This window comes from Athalia rosae, chromosome 2, assembly GCF_917208135.1.
Source record: "Athalia rosae chromosome 2, iyAthRosa1.1, whole genome shotgun sequence".
NCBI classification, from domain to species: Eukaryota; Metazoa; Arthropoda; class Insecta; order Hymenoptera; family Athaliidae; genus Athalia; species Athalia rosae.
In genome coordinates this window covers 12,243,657-12,258,320 of record NC_064027.1, presented here as the reverse complement: position 1 = coordinate 12,258,320, position 14,664 = coordinate 12,243,657, and the positions used below count along the sequence as shown (strand labels likewise).

At 39.9% G+C, this 14,664-nt stretch overlaps 1 protein-coding gene across 1 annotated transcript; it reads left to right on the top strand.

The window, feature by feature from the left end:
• Window positions 1–368: 368 nt before the first annotated feature.
• LOC105682993 (soluble guanylate cyclase 89Da-like) lies at window positions 369–14,571 on the top strand. Its single transcript, XM_012395271.3, has 13 exons — window positions 369–820; window positions 7,592–7,791; window positions 9,641–9,834; window positions 9,985–10,118; window positions 11,700–11,936; window positions 12,169–12,383; window positions 12,466–12,573; window positions 12,651–12,819; window positions 12,897–13,040; window positions 13,139–13,292; window positions 13,377–13,486; window positions 14,044–14,133; window positions 14,234–14,571. The coding sequence occupies exons 1-13, from the start codon at window positions 779–781 to the stop codon at window positions 14,336–14,338; spliced, it is 1,902 nt and encodes a 633-aa protein (XP_012250694.1). The 5' UTR covers window positions 369–778; the 3' UTR covers window positions 14,339–14,571.
• The last annotated feature ends 93 nt before the right edge of the window (window positions 14,572–14,664 follow it).

Below are 14,664 nucleotides of genomic sequence, written 5' to 3'. Positions count from 1 at the left end.
CTTGACTTTGTCATCTCCCCCAACCAACGCGCACGGAGGAATTCATCTAATTCATGCCACGCAGCATTTCCAGGCCATACATCGATCCTTCTAAATAAACGAGGAGCTACGTCACAGAATGAAGAGTCGAAGTGCTTATTATGCGCTTACGTGTCTTTGATCGTTCGCGTATATAAATCAGAGAGAAAAAAAGTTCTTCAAACAGGTAGTGTTAAAATTCGCGAGAAATAACACACGGGTCATACGTGCCCATAGGTTTGGCAGCGCGCAGACTCCTGGGGGTATTTCATGGGGTAGGTGGGGTGGCAGCAGGATCTACAGAGGATGTTGAGCTCCCTCTCGGTCACCGAATCACCCTCGTCGTTCGCGGCGTCTAAACTTCCGCGTGAGGCCGACCCGCGTGAACCTCCCTCTCCTCGGTAGTTCTTTAAATCGCCGGACTTCATCACTATACTAACTTCTATAAACACTAGGCATACCATTGACCCAAAGGCACAAAGTCTTGAGCTATCCTGTCACGATGTCAAGCGCGTTCTCGATATTCGATCACTCGTTGTTGTCGGTTCAAGACACTCATTAGATCTTCATGGTAATCGGTCTATTTGTGATCGTCGGTACAAACAGTTCACAAAGAACGACGCGATTCATCGTTACAATTATACAGATCCGTGACTTGTGTCTGTCGTGTAGATCGCAGATCAATCCTCTGATGCGTTTCATGCACAATTCATAATTCCAAATGCAGAAAAGTGAAGAATAAAACACACAAGAATATAACATGTACGGAATGCTTTTGGAGAGTGTTCAGCACTTCGTTCAGGTCAGTACAAAAAATAGCAAAAAAATAAAACAGATGATGATAAATTTGTAATAACACGTAAAGACAATACCAGTGTCGGAACTTTATTTACTACTCTGTTGAAAGTAAAGCACTGAACACTTCAACCTCGCCCTGTAGATAGTTATTTACCCTTTGTTACCTAATGGACTTATACTCGCTCGCGCGCCCCTGCAGCTGATTGCGCTGAAAATTAATTATTGCAAGTAATAGTAACTTTTCGCTCATCGTCGAATCATTTCGTACGCTTTTGAATAAAAAACTTTGGCTAAACGTTCGGTTCAGGAGTGAAACTCGATGAGGAAATAAAAAGGGGGAAAAATTCAAAGATGGAACGCAAATGAATTTTACGATCTACTTGAAACGTGCTGAAAGTAGAGGCTGAAGTGATCGTCTATCCTTTTTCGATTACAATAATTGCGGGGATTTCAATTATTCCTCAAATTACCTCTTTCCACGCTCCTATGTAAGTTCGATTCGAAAAGGATAAGTAATAACGAGTACTCTTCATACTGGTGACTGTGCTGCGGTAAATCTTTTTCCGAGTCTTGTATCCTGGTAGTCCATTATTATCGTACTGGAATAGATTTATTTTCAGTTGTCTACACACAGTTTCCCTTCGTAAATCACAAACCAGAACCGCGACTCATCAATTATATTTATGCTGCACCCGACGAGATATGTCGTAAAAAAAAAGAAAGAAAAAAAAAAGTAAACTTGTCACTGCCAGATGATATTTGCATAATCTAGGGTGGTTTGGAAAACCTTTTAGTTTATTAGCGAAGACGAGTCCTCGCTCAAACGGGGCTCATTTGGTCAAGCTTCTAATGCCAGTCCAGTTTTATAGTTCGTATTTTTAAATAATCCAATTTCCGATTCTTTCGACGAATGAATTTCGAATTTTTTTCAGTAGCAGAAATCAGATCATCTTTTTACCGGCCACAAAATTTCAGTCTATGCTCGAGAAAAAATGACAAAGGTTACTCGTTAAGTGAAATTTGAAAAGCTGGGAGTTCGAAAATGACAATGAATCTTTTCTGGAAACCACCCTATCGTAATACCGAACCATGGCGAATTCCCGCTTGAAAAGTTGACAGGCATAACGTGAAATTATGAACTTTTAGAAAGAGTCCTCCTTGCCAATGACGATTGCAAATAGTTTGATCATTCGTATTTTCAAAAAAAAAAAAAAAAAGGCAGCACTTTTACCGGAAGTGATGATGTACATTGAGGCGGGCCAAAAAAATTCAATGTTTCATTTTTGACCGATCTAGTGTCTCGATATTTTTTATCTGTTAGTGTCGAGGTGTTACTTCTGAAATGCTACACTTTTCTCGTTGCACGCTTTTTACAACCATAGCCATTGCGACTGATAGCTGAACGTGAACTGAAACGAAAAAAAGCACCAGTTATTTCCGTTGACTCAAATTACATCGTACGATAAACCGCCGTGAAAATTGTTGCAAGGATGCTTTTGTCAAAATGTAAATCCAAATCAATTTTCCGATCCAAGTTTTTCAATCAATTCCAGCGTTGTATGTAACAGGTGTCGAATCTCTCCGTGACTTACATCATCGCCAAACGTCCATATTAGTTTGAATTGCATTTCACGGAAATATCAAACTGACAGATGCAGTTGATAAACACATTATTGACCCCAGCGGTGCGATATTATTAATAACTCTCCACAATCCATGTAGATATCACATGGGTGTGCATGAGTAAAGTTTTGCCGATTAATCAGAGAAGAATACTCGAATATAATATCTATATTCTCGTAATTTTTCAGTTGTTAATGCACCTCGACACATTTTATCAAAATTTTCCTAATGGGAATCATTGATTTCAAATAACAATAAATTAGGCCACTTACGGATATAATAAAATTAAACGAGCTTCGCTACGTACGGTTGAAGTTATACGATTTACTACGAACATCAACGGGGAGTTAGGCATTGAACTCGATCATTCATGCCTCGAACGTCCCATCGACAGTAAATCGTACGTATTAAAATTAGATGCACGTCAAGGTCAAAAAATTTGCAACTACTTAACTCTGTGTAGAATCATATTACATCAGTCTTCCCTCACATTATACAAACAAACGGTAAAATTTTCGTCAGAAAAAATGAACACTTCTAAAAGTAGTGGAGGAACGATACGAGACGAAGTTTCATCCGTCGAAAGTTTGAAAAAAATTCAAATTCAACGATCTTCGAAGAATTTCGAAAAAAATTGAGAAGTTCTCGTTAAGGCGTAAAGAAACATGAAAAAGTTAACTTGTTAATTACATCAGCAATGAAAAATCATCCGTCGAGGTCGGTACCCATACCCGTGAACATTATCAAATAATAATAATCTGTGCAATTTTGCGGTGATAAAAAAATCACGAAACCAAACTCAAACTCGTGAGCTTGCAGCTAGCGCATATTCAAAGAGATCATGTACCACCGCGAGATCGCGAGCGGGTGGATTACTGACGCAATGAAAAGGAGGCGTCACTTTCCAAAAAATGTAAAGCGCCAACACTTTTTTTCGTACCGTCCACCTCGTGAGCTTCGAATGTTTATACGTATTCGACGATTTGCAATTATCCTGCGGACTTTCGGTCAACCATTTTTCTTGCTGCATCGCGCGAAATTAACGAGTTCGAGTATTTGGAGTTTAGCGAATACTGCGAAATGGCAGTCGTGTCATGATGGATAGGATTAACGTTGGAAATATCCGAATGAGAAAAAAGAAGACAAAAAAAAACGAAAAAAATTCCGGCAGTTATCGACAACAGCTGTTGCATCGGTATGTACTCGTGTTGCACAGCGCTCACGGGTTCAACTATTCATTGAATCACGTTCGTTAACATTAGGTATGAAGCGTGCTTTTCCGCGAAATTCACTCGAGATTTCCATGTAATGTCTCTACGATGTATGTACATGATATATCTATACCGTTATCGATTTGTGAATGTTAAATTAGGGAGCTGAGCTAATACAAATTGTTCATACGTGACGAAACTGTAACTGCATAGCGAAATTCTCTAAAAGCGGTACAAATGGTAACCTGCAACCCAAGTGATATGAAAAGAATGGGATAAAGTCGAATGAATATTCGCAGCAGGAAACCTGCACGATTGAAAATACAAGAGTTATCAGGTGTGTGCGATGCGAAAGGCAAAATTGAATTTCAAAGCCGTAAAGCGCATCCACAGTTCGAGAATTTCACGAACCCCGAAGTGTAGTCGATATATGGGAATCGGAGAAATATTTCTGTTTTAAGAGTATTGAGAAGGAAATGAGGCGGAATATTTGACCCACTTAAAAAACAATATGAGGTTGGCTAACTGCACTTGAAAAATTGTCCCTCTTATCGGTGAAAGAACGAAGAACGGTAGCCGAAGGTAGTTCGTCATTTGTATAATGGAAAGTAGAAGATCTTCGTAATCTAGATAGCCTTATAAATTGCGACAGTTAAAAATATATTGATTAATCATTGATTTCTAAATTTATTGCACACAATTATGGTGCGGGTATTGTACGCGGCTGTCGTATACGCAGGTAATTTGAAAGAATCGTCACGTTCAAATTGATTATAATGGTTTGCGACAAGAATGGCTTTACACATTAAGTACTTCCTTTAAAAGTTACGGAGCTTCGGTACTTCGTTCAAAAGCAGATACACTGACGTCGTTCGCAGTTATAAATAGAATCGAACGCCAGTTACGTCTGGATGATTATCAATTTTTTACGTTCCAAAGAACCATGTCGCCACGTTTTCAATTGTGGCGTGAAAAGAAAGAAGATGAGTTGAAAGAAAAAAAAAAAAAATTTTATATTCGTCGTTCATCGAAGACAGCTGTGATCTCGTAGCGAAACGCTATCATTGTTGTGTTGGTATAACGTCCAATATGCAGAAACATCGGCGTAACATAATAAAATAACGATCATGACATTGCTTGCGACAAAAGAGCTCCACCTGATTTTCCACGAGGAGTTTCCCTAATCGTATTACCGGAAATAACTGATAACGTGACTTTTGAGAGTTAGCTATATTTCGAGGGCTTTATTGCCAACGTCATCGTCATACTCTTCGAGCTTCGGGAAATTCTCAAGTCGAGGATCTGACGTGACTCGTACGCGTATGAGTCCAACTATTCCGAAACATGTTCTCATTTCGTCGGATAAAAGTGTACAAAAGCTTTTGAAAAGGAGAACACAAAAGAAATGGCAATTTATGTGGGAGAAATTCGCAAAAATTGTTCCATTCAGTTGCTGGCCATTTTTTTAATCATTATTCAACTGTCCATTTTTTGTTACAATCACAATGCAAATACAAAGTTTACAATAGTGCAGAATAATCAAAAGCAGAGGTTCAACGATTTGGAATACAACGAACCGTGCACACTTGCAGTCTACAGTAGCGTTCTAAATCTCGAATAATTTTCTCGTAATGAAATGGTACCGTTCAAGCAAAGTGTACTTTAAATACGAATAATGCCTCCACTGGGCTGCCATCTTAACGTTCAATTTCTCGACTTCGCGAGCGTACCTACTTACGCTGATTATTTTCATTTTGTAAATTATATCAGTGCACACGGCAACGTGTTGCATGAGCATTGTATAATTTTACTCGCATAATACGAAAGCCGATGAGGAGGTATCAGAAAAAAACGAAGATAGGTGAAAGAAGTGCGGGATACATAATTTATACCTTCAATTCGTCAAATAAAGGGCTGAGCGAACAAAGTGGGATATCTCGTAGGATATAAAGGGCGATGTTTTATTCACAATGTCAACGACTCGATCGACGTCACCCATTAAATAGCGTGATTTTGAACTCCGTTCCGAAGTAGGACTTTTTTTGTCAAGTACCGAAAACTAATCCAAATATTATATCACGCCGTTATGGCTTCGTACGATTATTTGCATGTCAGCAATCGTTCGTATTTTATGCACACAAGATTCTCATATCGGCAGATCGCAATGTTCGGAATACATGCGCGGTCAAAGATATTGCTGGCTTAACCGGAATGCGTGGAATTCGGTTGAATCGAGATTTGTTGCGGCAACATGCGTCACGTCTCTTCGTCTTTTTTCCTCGGAAACTTTGGTAATTTTTTTTTATTATTTTTTTTTGGCGATGGGGGAAGAAAGAAAAATTTCGACGTCGTTAAGATCGTGGTGAATCTGATTTTCATCGCGACTTTTATGGCAGCCAATAATCATCAAATATTCCCATCGTAAACCGGTAAACCCTAGAACGAATAGCGAAATCCCACCAAACTTCAAAACGGATCCAATCGGTATAACGCGTGTCCTTGAATAACATCGAAAACCGTGGGTGGCCTGTATTCAATTCAGCCATGTTTAAATTCAAAACTATTCGATGGTATAAAAAAAAGAATTCACCCCGGCAAGGACGTTGTAACTTTTGCCGGACACGATATGGAAATATAATGCGAACAGTGCTCAGATTTGACAAATCTGAGTAGCGGAAAAATTATGTTTTTCTTTCATATTTCGATCGAAACATACTCGCGATTATACCCTTCTCTTTTTGAGGAGTTTGTTGCCGTTTCACCTGTTGTTTGGTTTTTTTCATAAAAATAATTTGACAGGTAATCAATACCCGTCATAAATGTCCTCGTTCACCATGGCAATCGGTCTAAATTGCCGACTACCGCACACAATAATGACAGTCCAAATAAACACCCACTTGACAAACTATTCATCAATTACCATCGTCTGTAATTATTTGCTGCCCCTACAACTGCAGCTGTGTACGGGCTTAAAAAATGAATTGATCGATTTCCAACACATCTTCACTAATTTGAATTCATGCGTTTTGAGGATCCGAGTAGATGGCGCGCGAATTATATCCGCGAAATCCGTTTGGATTCTCGTCCGATGGACGTTGTTTATTATTTTTTTTTAAAACTTCTTCGCTTCAAAAAACTATAGAATGATATTTTTGCAAAGATTGCCCTCGTTTGCAAAGATATTTTCTGCGATCGAAGGATTACGCGTGTGTGCGATACATCATCTTACGTTTCCGATGATCGTGTATGATTCTAAAATAATTGCACCTTGCCAATTCCGGCAGGATGGTCGAATTTCTAATAATCCTCCGTGTAGCGGCCAGTGGTTAGATGATTCGCGTGTCGCATCCTCGTAGCGGTCAGAATTGTGCCCTTTGGCTCCTTCAGTTATTAAAGTATATCAATTATTTTTACGATGACACTGTCTCGTGACTCGAGCTAGTTACTTATTGTTCGTTAAACGTTTAAACCACGATGTGTCCATTACCCTCGGTGCAACCATACCTAGTATAATGATAGTCTTATGAAAACAGCTCGCTTAATCGAAAATTATGAACAGTAGGTAATCAAAGGCTCCCATTATATGACGCGAAGTGAGAACAGATTTTAACTTGTTCAGAAATTTTCTGCCAGGCGTAGCCGCGCGACGCTCCGACGTGAATCAATTTCGCGGCTTAACCACGTGATTCGTATAAGGCGGTAATAATTTTCAGTCGATTTGATCACAGCAAGAAATAAAATTGGAATAAAGAGGAAAAAAAAAAAAAAGGAATAAGCTTATGCAAATTTGACAGTTTTTTCTCGTTTCGCGTGACTGCGAATCCTGAAGCCGTTCGATATCCACCGTCTTCTCGTACAACTCGATATATAGCTTTTTACGTACTCATGAGATTAAAAACCATAAAATGACAAATTAATCCAAACGATAATTGCTTTTTCAGTTGGAATACGGCGAGGAGGTGTGGAACCACATCGTCGAAGCTGCAGGCGCCACGCACTCCGTATTCAATACCCGTCAAATTTATCCAGACAATTTAATGACGGATTTAGCGGCGGCTCTCGCCGTCTACAATGCACAACCTGTGGAAGAAGTGATGTATTTTTTTGGAAAATGCTTCGTAAGGTTTTTCAGCAATCTTGGGTGAGTGAATTCACATTTTTTTTTCGACACATTACGAGGTATAAGAGTAAATAAAAGTGAAGAGAAGACTTATGAAAAAAATGGCGTATACGAAAAGGTGTTCGGTATGAGTAATAAATTGCCCACGTGTCAATAGGATAGGCGTTTTTCAGTCTGACGTGAAATCACTGATTTCGATTTAGAAGCAGTTTGACTTGTGCCGAATTCTCGCTACTCTTGAATCTTTGACTCCGTTTCCACCTAGAAATTCCGGATCAACTTTTATATTGGTTTTCCGAAGCTGCACTATTCTGCCGCGTACAATGAAGAGGATGCGGTGGTATATTTCGTACACCTCAGGCGATAGGCCCCGCAAACAACAATTCCATCCAAATGAGAAGATAGAAAAAAACGGCGATGTTCTCCGTTGTGAAATTTCTACGATTTCCTCCCTCTACGTACCAATTAAGTCCGAACTGGTTCAGAATAGTTGTAAAAAAAAAAAAAAATGCTTTTTCATTTATCGTAACTCGTCATTCACTTGGGGAAAGAAACGTTTCATTTTATTTCTGATCACAACGGTAGAAATGTGTGCGGCATCGATCTATCGAATTGTCTACAAGTGGGTGGTGCTGACTTAATTCCGATCAATAACAATTATTTTGGTTGTAATTACTCGAGGGGATAACCAATTACTGGATGTTCGATTGGCTATAGTCTCCCGGGTGGATCGTAATGTTCAATTACAGCTGTGGTGAAATAATTAAAACTGCGACGGGCGGTTTAATTTAGTTTTAAAGTTCCAACGTCGATGGTCAAAAGTATAAGTGATTCAGTTATCTGCCTATAGCGATGTAAATTCATTCCTTCACGTTGTTAGAATAAACGATAAACTAAGGTGAAACTCACAATTACGCTGAATTGATCCAAGCAGGCGTAAGTATTTCTATACGTTGCAGCTTTTGTTATATAAACTCTTAAAAGTACTCGTACATCTACACCTAAAGCATTTGGATGTGTGTACGTAAACGGACGTGGCAGTTAATTATATAAGTTTATTGCAAGCTGTGACAAATATTTCAATCATTCCATGAATATTCGATCTTCGCTTTGTAGACTACAGTAATAACGAGAAATTAGGAGACCTGAAAAAGCAGATAATTATTTTTTGAGAAATGCATTGGATGAACGTCCTTAGTTTCACGCACGCTGGTCACGACCGTATGCTCACTTATTCGGTCCCAGTGGTGCTAATCAACAGAGGGTTATTTACTGCTCTGGAAAGGACAAGATTTATACCGGAGATGGGATTACAAGCGTTGCGAAATATGACTTTTCATTGCATTCACTTTGATAAGTATGGTGCATCTGTAGAGGGAAATCAACTTCAAGATTCCTCATTCATCACGCACCCTGGTAGTTATCGATTTGAGTTATGCAGTTCATGGGGCGCACTCGAGCAGGTGCATGTGAATTTTTAATCTCACGCGATTTCAATATGAAGAATGAAAAAAGATAAAAGAAGTTCACTACGAATCGAGGGTTTCATCCGATACTTTTTAATTTTTACGGTCTCCTCGGTGAAGCTACACGTGAAAAAACCTTAATAACGTATGGGAAATTTGCCAACTAATAGAGGTGAACTTATACCATCCAAAATCGATCGGAAAGTCTGTGTATATAAAATCTTCGAGCGGTGCGAAGCATGCGCGAGTATTGTAACTCCTAGAAAAATGATATTTTCACGTCTGAAAACAGATTTTCTACTTTCCAGCTGATTGTGAGGCATACAAATCCATAATAGGTGTGCAAGCAAACACGGGACTGCGGTATTTGATTTGTTATTTTTTTAAATTTTCTCATTCCGTAGGTACGATTGCACGATAAGAGCGACCGGTCGTTATTTTTGCGACTTTCTTCAGAGCGTGGATAATATTCATATGCAGATGCGATTTACTTACCCAAAAATGAAGAGTCCTTCGATGTACATCACTCACGAAGATCCCCAGGGTGTTGTTCTAGTTTACAGGAGTACCAGACAGGGATTCACTCATTACTTTATGGGTAAAGTTATTTCCACAATCATTATGATATTTCAACTATACCGAGGCCCTCCGTATAGCACCCACGATTGTTTTCTACCAATGACCTTACGCACCCTCTACTTTAACTCTTGATTGTCGACGTATTGAATCAACAGTTGGGCACCGGCAGGTCAGTTGTTTCAGATAGCGGAAGATGTTTATCAAACCAAACTCAACATCACCGTACTAGAAAGTTTGACGACGATTCCTGGATCTCGTAATGTCCTCGTTAAATTTCGCATCAACTTTGACAATCGTGCATACGTGAGTAAAAATCATCAGACGTTAAAATAACTGTTTCAAAAATCGCTGTACCTTTACACGGTACCGTCTGGCTTATCGTCTTTATGAAAGGTCAGATTCCTAACCCGCGGGATGAGAGAAAACTTAGCTCAAATAAGAGAAAAAAAAAAATCGATGACTCGAGGCGGCAACCTGTAACGCTAGTTGCGGAAGAACTTCTAAAAGATACGATGAGAATCTCGAAAATCCGCACAGAATTTGTTTAGCACGTACGAGACTCGTTGCGAGTAAAAAATGCCCCTTGGCTTACAACAATTAAGGGCAAGAAACTTTTGCCCCCCTTTTTTTTACGCCAGATCAATAATCTCGTGTTTCGTGATTATTGATTATTCGTGTGGTTCTTTGTTTCGATATTTAAAACCAATTCTGAACGCACCGCAGATTCCGGGCATCCCAGGGATCTGTGCAGCAGATCTTTCATCTTCTATATAGTTTTCTCGTTACAGAGGGGCGAAAATTTCGCGATAAATTTTTATGGGTCTGTCAACCAACTAACAGGTTGCCGAATTTTTATACGTTAAGATTCATGAAATTCTCGAATTGCAATAGCCCGAAAAATAAGGGCGAGCGGGCGATCTAGTCGCTACAGAGTCGTTGCATTCTCACATCTTACCGCGCGGCGCGTCGCTACATTGTAGTAAGTTTCTTTTATAAACATGGAAGGTTATCAAAATTTGCAGCGACAATGTAGCGGCTGGGACGCCCGCTCAGCGCCTATAATACATTGAAACGTCAATGACGATTACCATGGATTCATCAATACGAACAATTTTCTGTTCACGGCATTAGAAAGTGTATATTTTTCTGCAAATTTTCAGCCCACGCAGATCCGTTTAGCTTAAACCGTTGCCGAGATCGTCTCTTTGTACTTTGGTGCACCTAAGCACCATGTTTTCTAAGATTCCTAAAATTTTCTAACAGGATCATTTCGAGAGTTCTTTCAGAAACCTCCCCGAATTTTTCCGTATTTTTCTAGTGTTTTCCTAACAAGTGGCAACATTCAAAATCGACCCTATTCCGGTCAACTCCGAAAAACCAACGTTTTTCAACCTCTCGGTGGGCATAACTGTCGCTGTAATTTTTTTTCTCGCTATTTAAAAATGAGTCATCAGACGCAGAATACTCCAAACTTTTGAACCTTATTTGAATTTCTAGTCTATAATTTTTTCCTTCGTAGTTATGAACTTTCAAACTGAGGGATCTAAACTTTACGCGCCGACAGAAGGTATGCTGCGGTCGCGGTATTCAAGTATCACATGGAACACACGTAGTACATGAAAACCAATATTTGCTTACAGGAACGAAATTGGAAATGTAGAATTAAATGAAAACAGAAACCGTTTCAATATCGGTGAACCATTGCGGGTATTCCATGTGTAGAAGTTTCGTGTTTCTACGAAATCTAAGCACAGAGAATTTCTCCACCGATCTTCGAAATGTCAAGAAAGTTATTAGAATCGGCGATTCGTGAAAGAGTATGACGATCGTCTGCTCAAAGTTCTATGACTTGTTACCGTAACAACAATTTGTTTCAATCTCTAGATAGCCTCTCATCAGAAAAAAAACGTCCCGATGGGTCGTCAATTACCCCCAATCCCTTGCACGATTCTTCTTCGGCTATTCCCTTTCGGAGTTCTGCTAAACAAAAACATGTGCATAATCGGCGCAGGTGAAAAACTCCTACAAGCTTGGGGAGGAAAAACCAGCGTGCTCAATACGTCGGTTACAGAACTCTTCAAACTGAGAAGACCGAAGGGAATCGTCTTCAATTGGGCCAATGTGAGTCTCGTTACTTTCACGTACATCCATTCATACGATACTCGGGGATTTTGCAGTTCGCGGAAATTCAACCGTTATGATCTATTTTTTCTTAGTCGTCATTTCGTTTGGGTAGCAAATAGTTTCGAAAACTTCTTACCCTTGAAAATTCTCATACATATTCTCATGACATCGTTCTAATGGTAAACAATTCTGTACAATGAAGGTCATTCAATGCAATCTTATCGCACAGGTAATTTACTTGCGCTCCGTATTGTTCGAGTTGGAACTGATTCGCTCAGCTGAAACACAGTTCAAAGGACCCGTTTCGCCCACATTGAGCGAATCAGCGAGTACCAGCACTGGTTTGGGTCGAAGAGGTAGCCAGGGAGCACGCAGTATCCTTCTGAAAGGACAAATGCGACACATAGAAGAAATCAAAGCGATCATTTTCCTCTGCAGTCCACTGTAATAATTTTATTCATTGTAACGAAAACGTAGTAGCGCCTTTCTACGGAATCAGAGAACACAACCGCGATTCGTTTTTCAGGATCAACAGTTTGGACGAACTGCCGAACATGGGATTATTCTTGAACGACCTGAATCCTCACGGAATGGGTCAGGAAATGGTATTAGCTGGCTGGCAGCACTGTGGGAGGTGAACAATTAGTTTCGAAATGTACGAAAAGTATGTGCGCCCATCGTGTTGTACCGTGTAACTTGGATTCATTCCAGACTTGAGATGATGTTCGAAAGAGCGGAACAAAGGTCGGAAGAACTTCAGATCAGTTACACGCTCCTCGATCGATGGAAAAACAAAAGCGACGAGTTACTCTATTCCATGATACCTCGGACGGTTGCCGATCGACTGAGAGCTGGGGCGAGTCCACTTAGCACTTGCGAGGTACGTCTCCCGACCCGAATACCCTTCCGGCAGACCTTTTGATCCCATGATTCTCACGATGATTCGAATCGTTCCAGTCCTTCGACTCGATATCCATTTTATTCTGCGAGCTTTGCGACATTGAGTATTCCACGATCGAGGAAGTTATGAAGGTCGTGTCATCCATGAACGCGGTGTTTTCTTGTTTCGACGCATTGATGGACGACTTCAACGTCTATAAGGTAGTTTCAGCGAAAATCTCGACTGAGGATCGACGTTGAAAATGAATAGAAAAGTGGCGCGGTTGAATTTTTTTTCGAAACGTAAGTTATGTTAACAGGTGGAAACCGTCGGGCGCGTTTACATGGCGGCTAGTGGAGCTCCCGACAGGACGGAGGACCACGCCAGAAACGTCGCTGACGTTGCACTCGAGCTAATATCACGCGTGCGTTCCCTGAAGTTGCCATCCGGTATTGACATCCAGATTCGAATAGGTCCGTTCTTCTTTAAATATTTGCGGACGCTCGTTTCGTTTTCACGCTGCGTGACTCTGAATTTCCGAATTATCAAACATTCAGGTATTGCCTCGGGTCCCGCCGTCGCCGGAGTTGTCGGCATCAAGGTCCCCAGATATTGCTTTTTTGGAGACACGGTCAACACGGCAGCCAGAATGCAAACAACTAGCGAAGTAAGTCACAACTTTGCTACTATGTTACTTTTGGCGCATGCAATATCGATCCGAACTGTAACAGGTGTTACTCGAACATTTCTTGGCGCTCTTGTTCAGTGGCATACGTGTATTTATATCGTTTAGAATGCCAATTCGACTTCGAAGAAAATAGAACTCACATCGTTTCCGTCAAATGATGCGAACCTGTTATTTCTTATTCTTATCTGTGACTCGTTAACAATGACAAACTACTTTTCAAACCGTATAGACTTTTTCTGTTACCTCCTACTTAGTTTCCATTCGTATTACACCGGAAGAGAAATATTTCGATGCTTTTTGTTTTTATGTATTCTTTGAAACTTTGCAACTGTTTTCTGAACGTACAGAAAACATGCGGAGCTTACTAATGAAAAAAGTTCAAGCCATAATCGCGAAGTTGTGGAACTTTGAAAGCAGCCACTCATAAGCGAGTTGTGTTACCATTGAAAAATGAGTTTTCTATTATTTTGTCACTTTTCCACGTTTCTGAAACGAACGCGATAGAAACCATGCTACCGATCGGTCTATACTTTCAGCCAGGGAAGGTGCACATCTCACCGCGCACAAAAGAATTGCTACCATCGGAACGTTATAAAACTGAATCCAGAGGCAACGTGTGGGTGAAAGTGAGTCGTTATTCGATTTTCTTTCCATTCGATTGGATCAACTAGTAAAAATGATAATGAAAAATCGATTGTAATGTATCTTTACGATCTTTTTTATCAGGGCAAAGGAGAGATGGAGACATTTTGGCTTGTAGAAATAATAGATTCACCAGATTCGATGAACGAGGATACAAATACCGGTGGCGTTTTAGTCACAAGTGTATAATAAACCGGTCCAAAGCCACACATCGAATTCCGTAACATTGCAGAACTTGCTTTCTGGGAGACTGTACAAATAGTAAAATTCAATGTATTGTATATAAGTAGAAACTGTACTAATAAATTGTCATTTCAGGCCTAACTCGTGAATTTACTCAGGATTCCCGCGAGAATCAGGATTACAATATCGATTTCAATTGAGCTTTGTTTCAGGATTCACGTTAATTCGAAAAGCTGGGTGAGTCAAAAAAAACGTACCTACCCTGAGTCGTGAAATTACAATAAACGAATCTTTGCAGTTTACTTTTCTTTTTTTCTGATTTTAAGTAGTAA

Coding starts and splice junctions, on each gene's coding strand:
- LOC105682993 (XM_012395271.3), top strand. CDS start 779: ATGTACGGAATGCTTTTGGAGAGTGTTCAGCACTTCGTTCAG. Junction 12,384..12,465: donor ATTTTCCTCTGCAGTCCACT/GTAATAATTTTA, acceptor TTCGTTTTTCAG/GATCAACAGTTTGGACGAAC. Junction 13,041..13,138: donor ACGACTTCAACGTCTATAAG/GTAGTTTCAGCG, acceptor TTATGTTAACAG/GTGGAAACCGTCGGGCGCGT.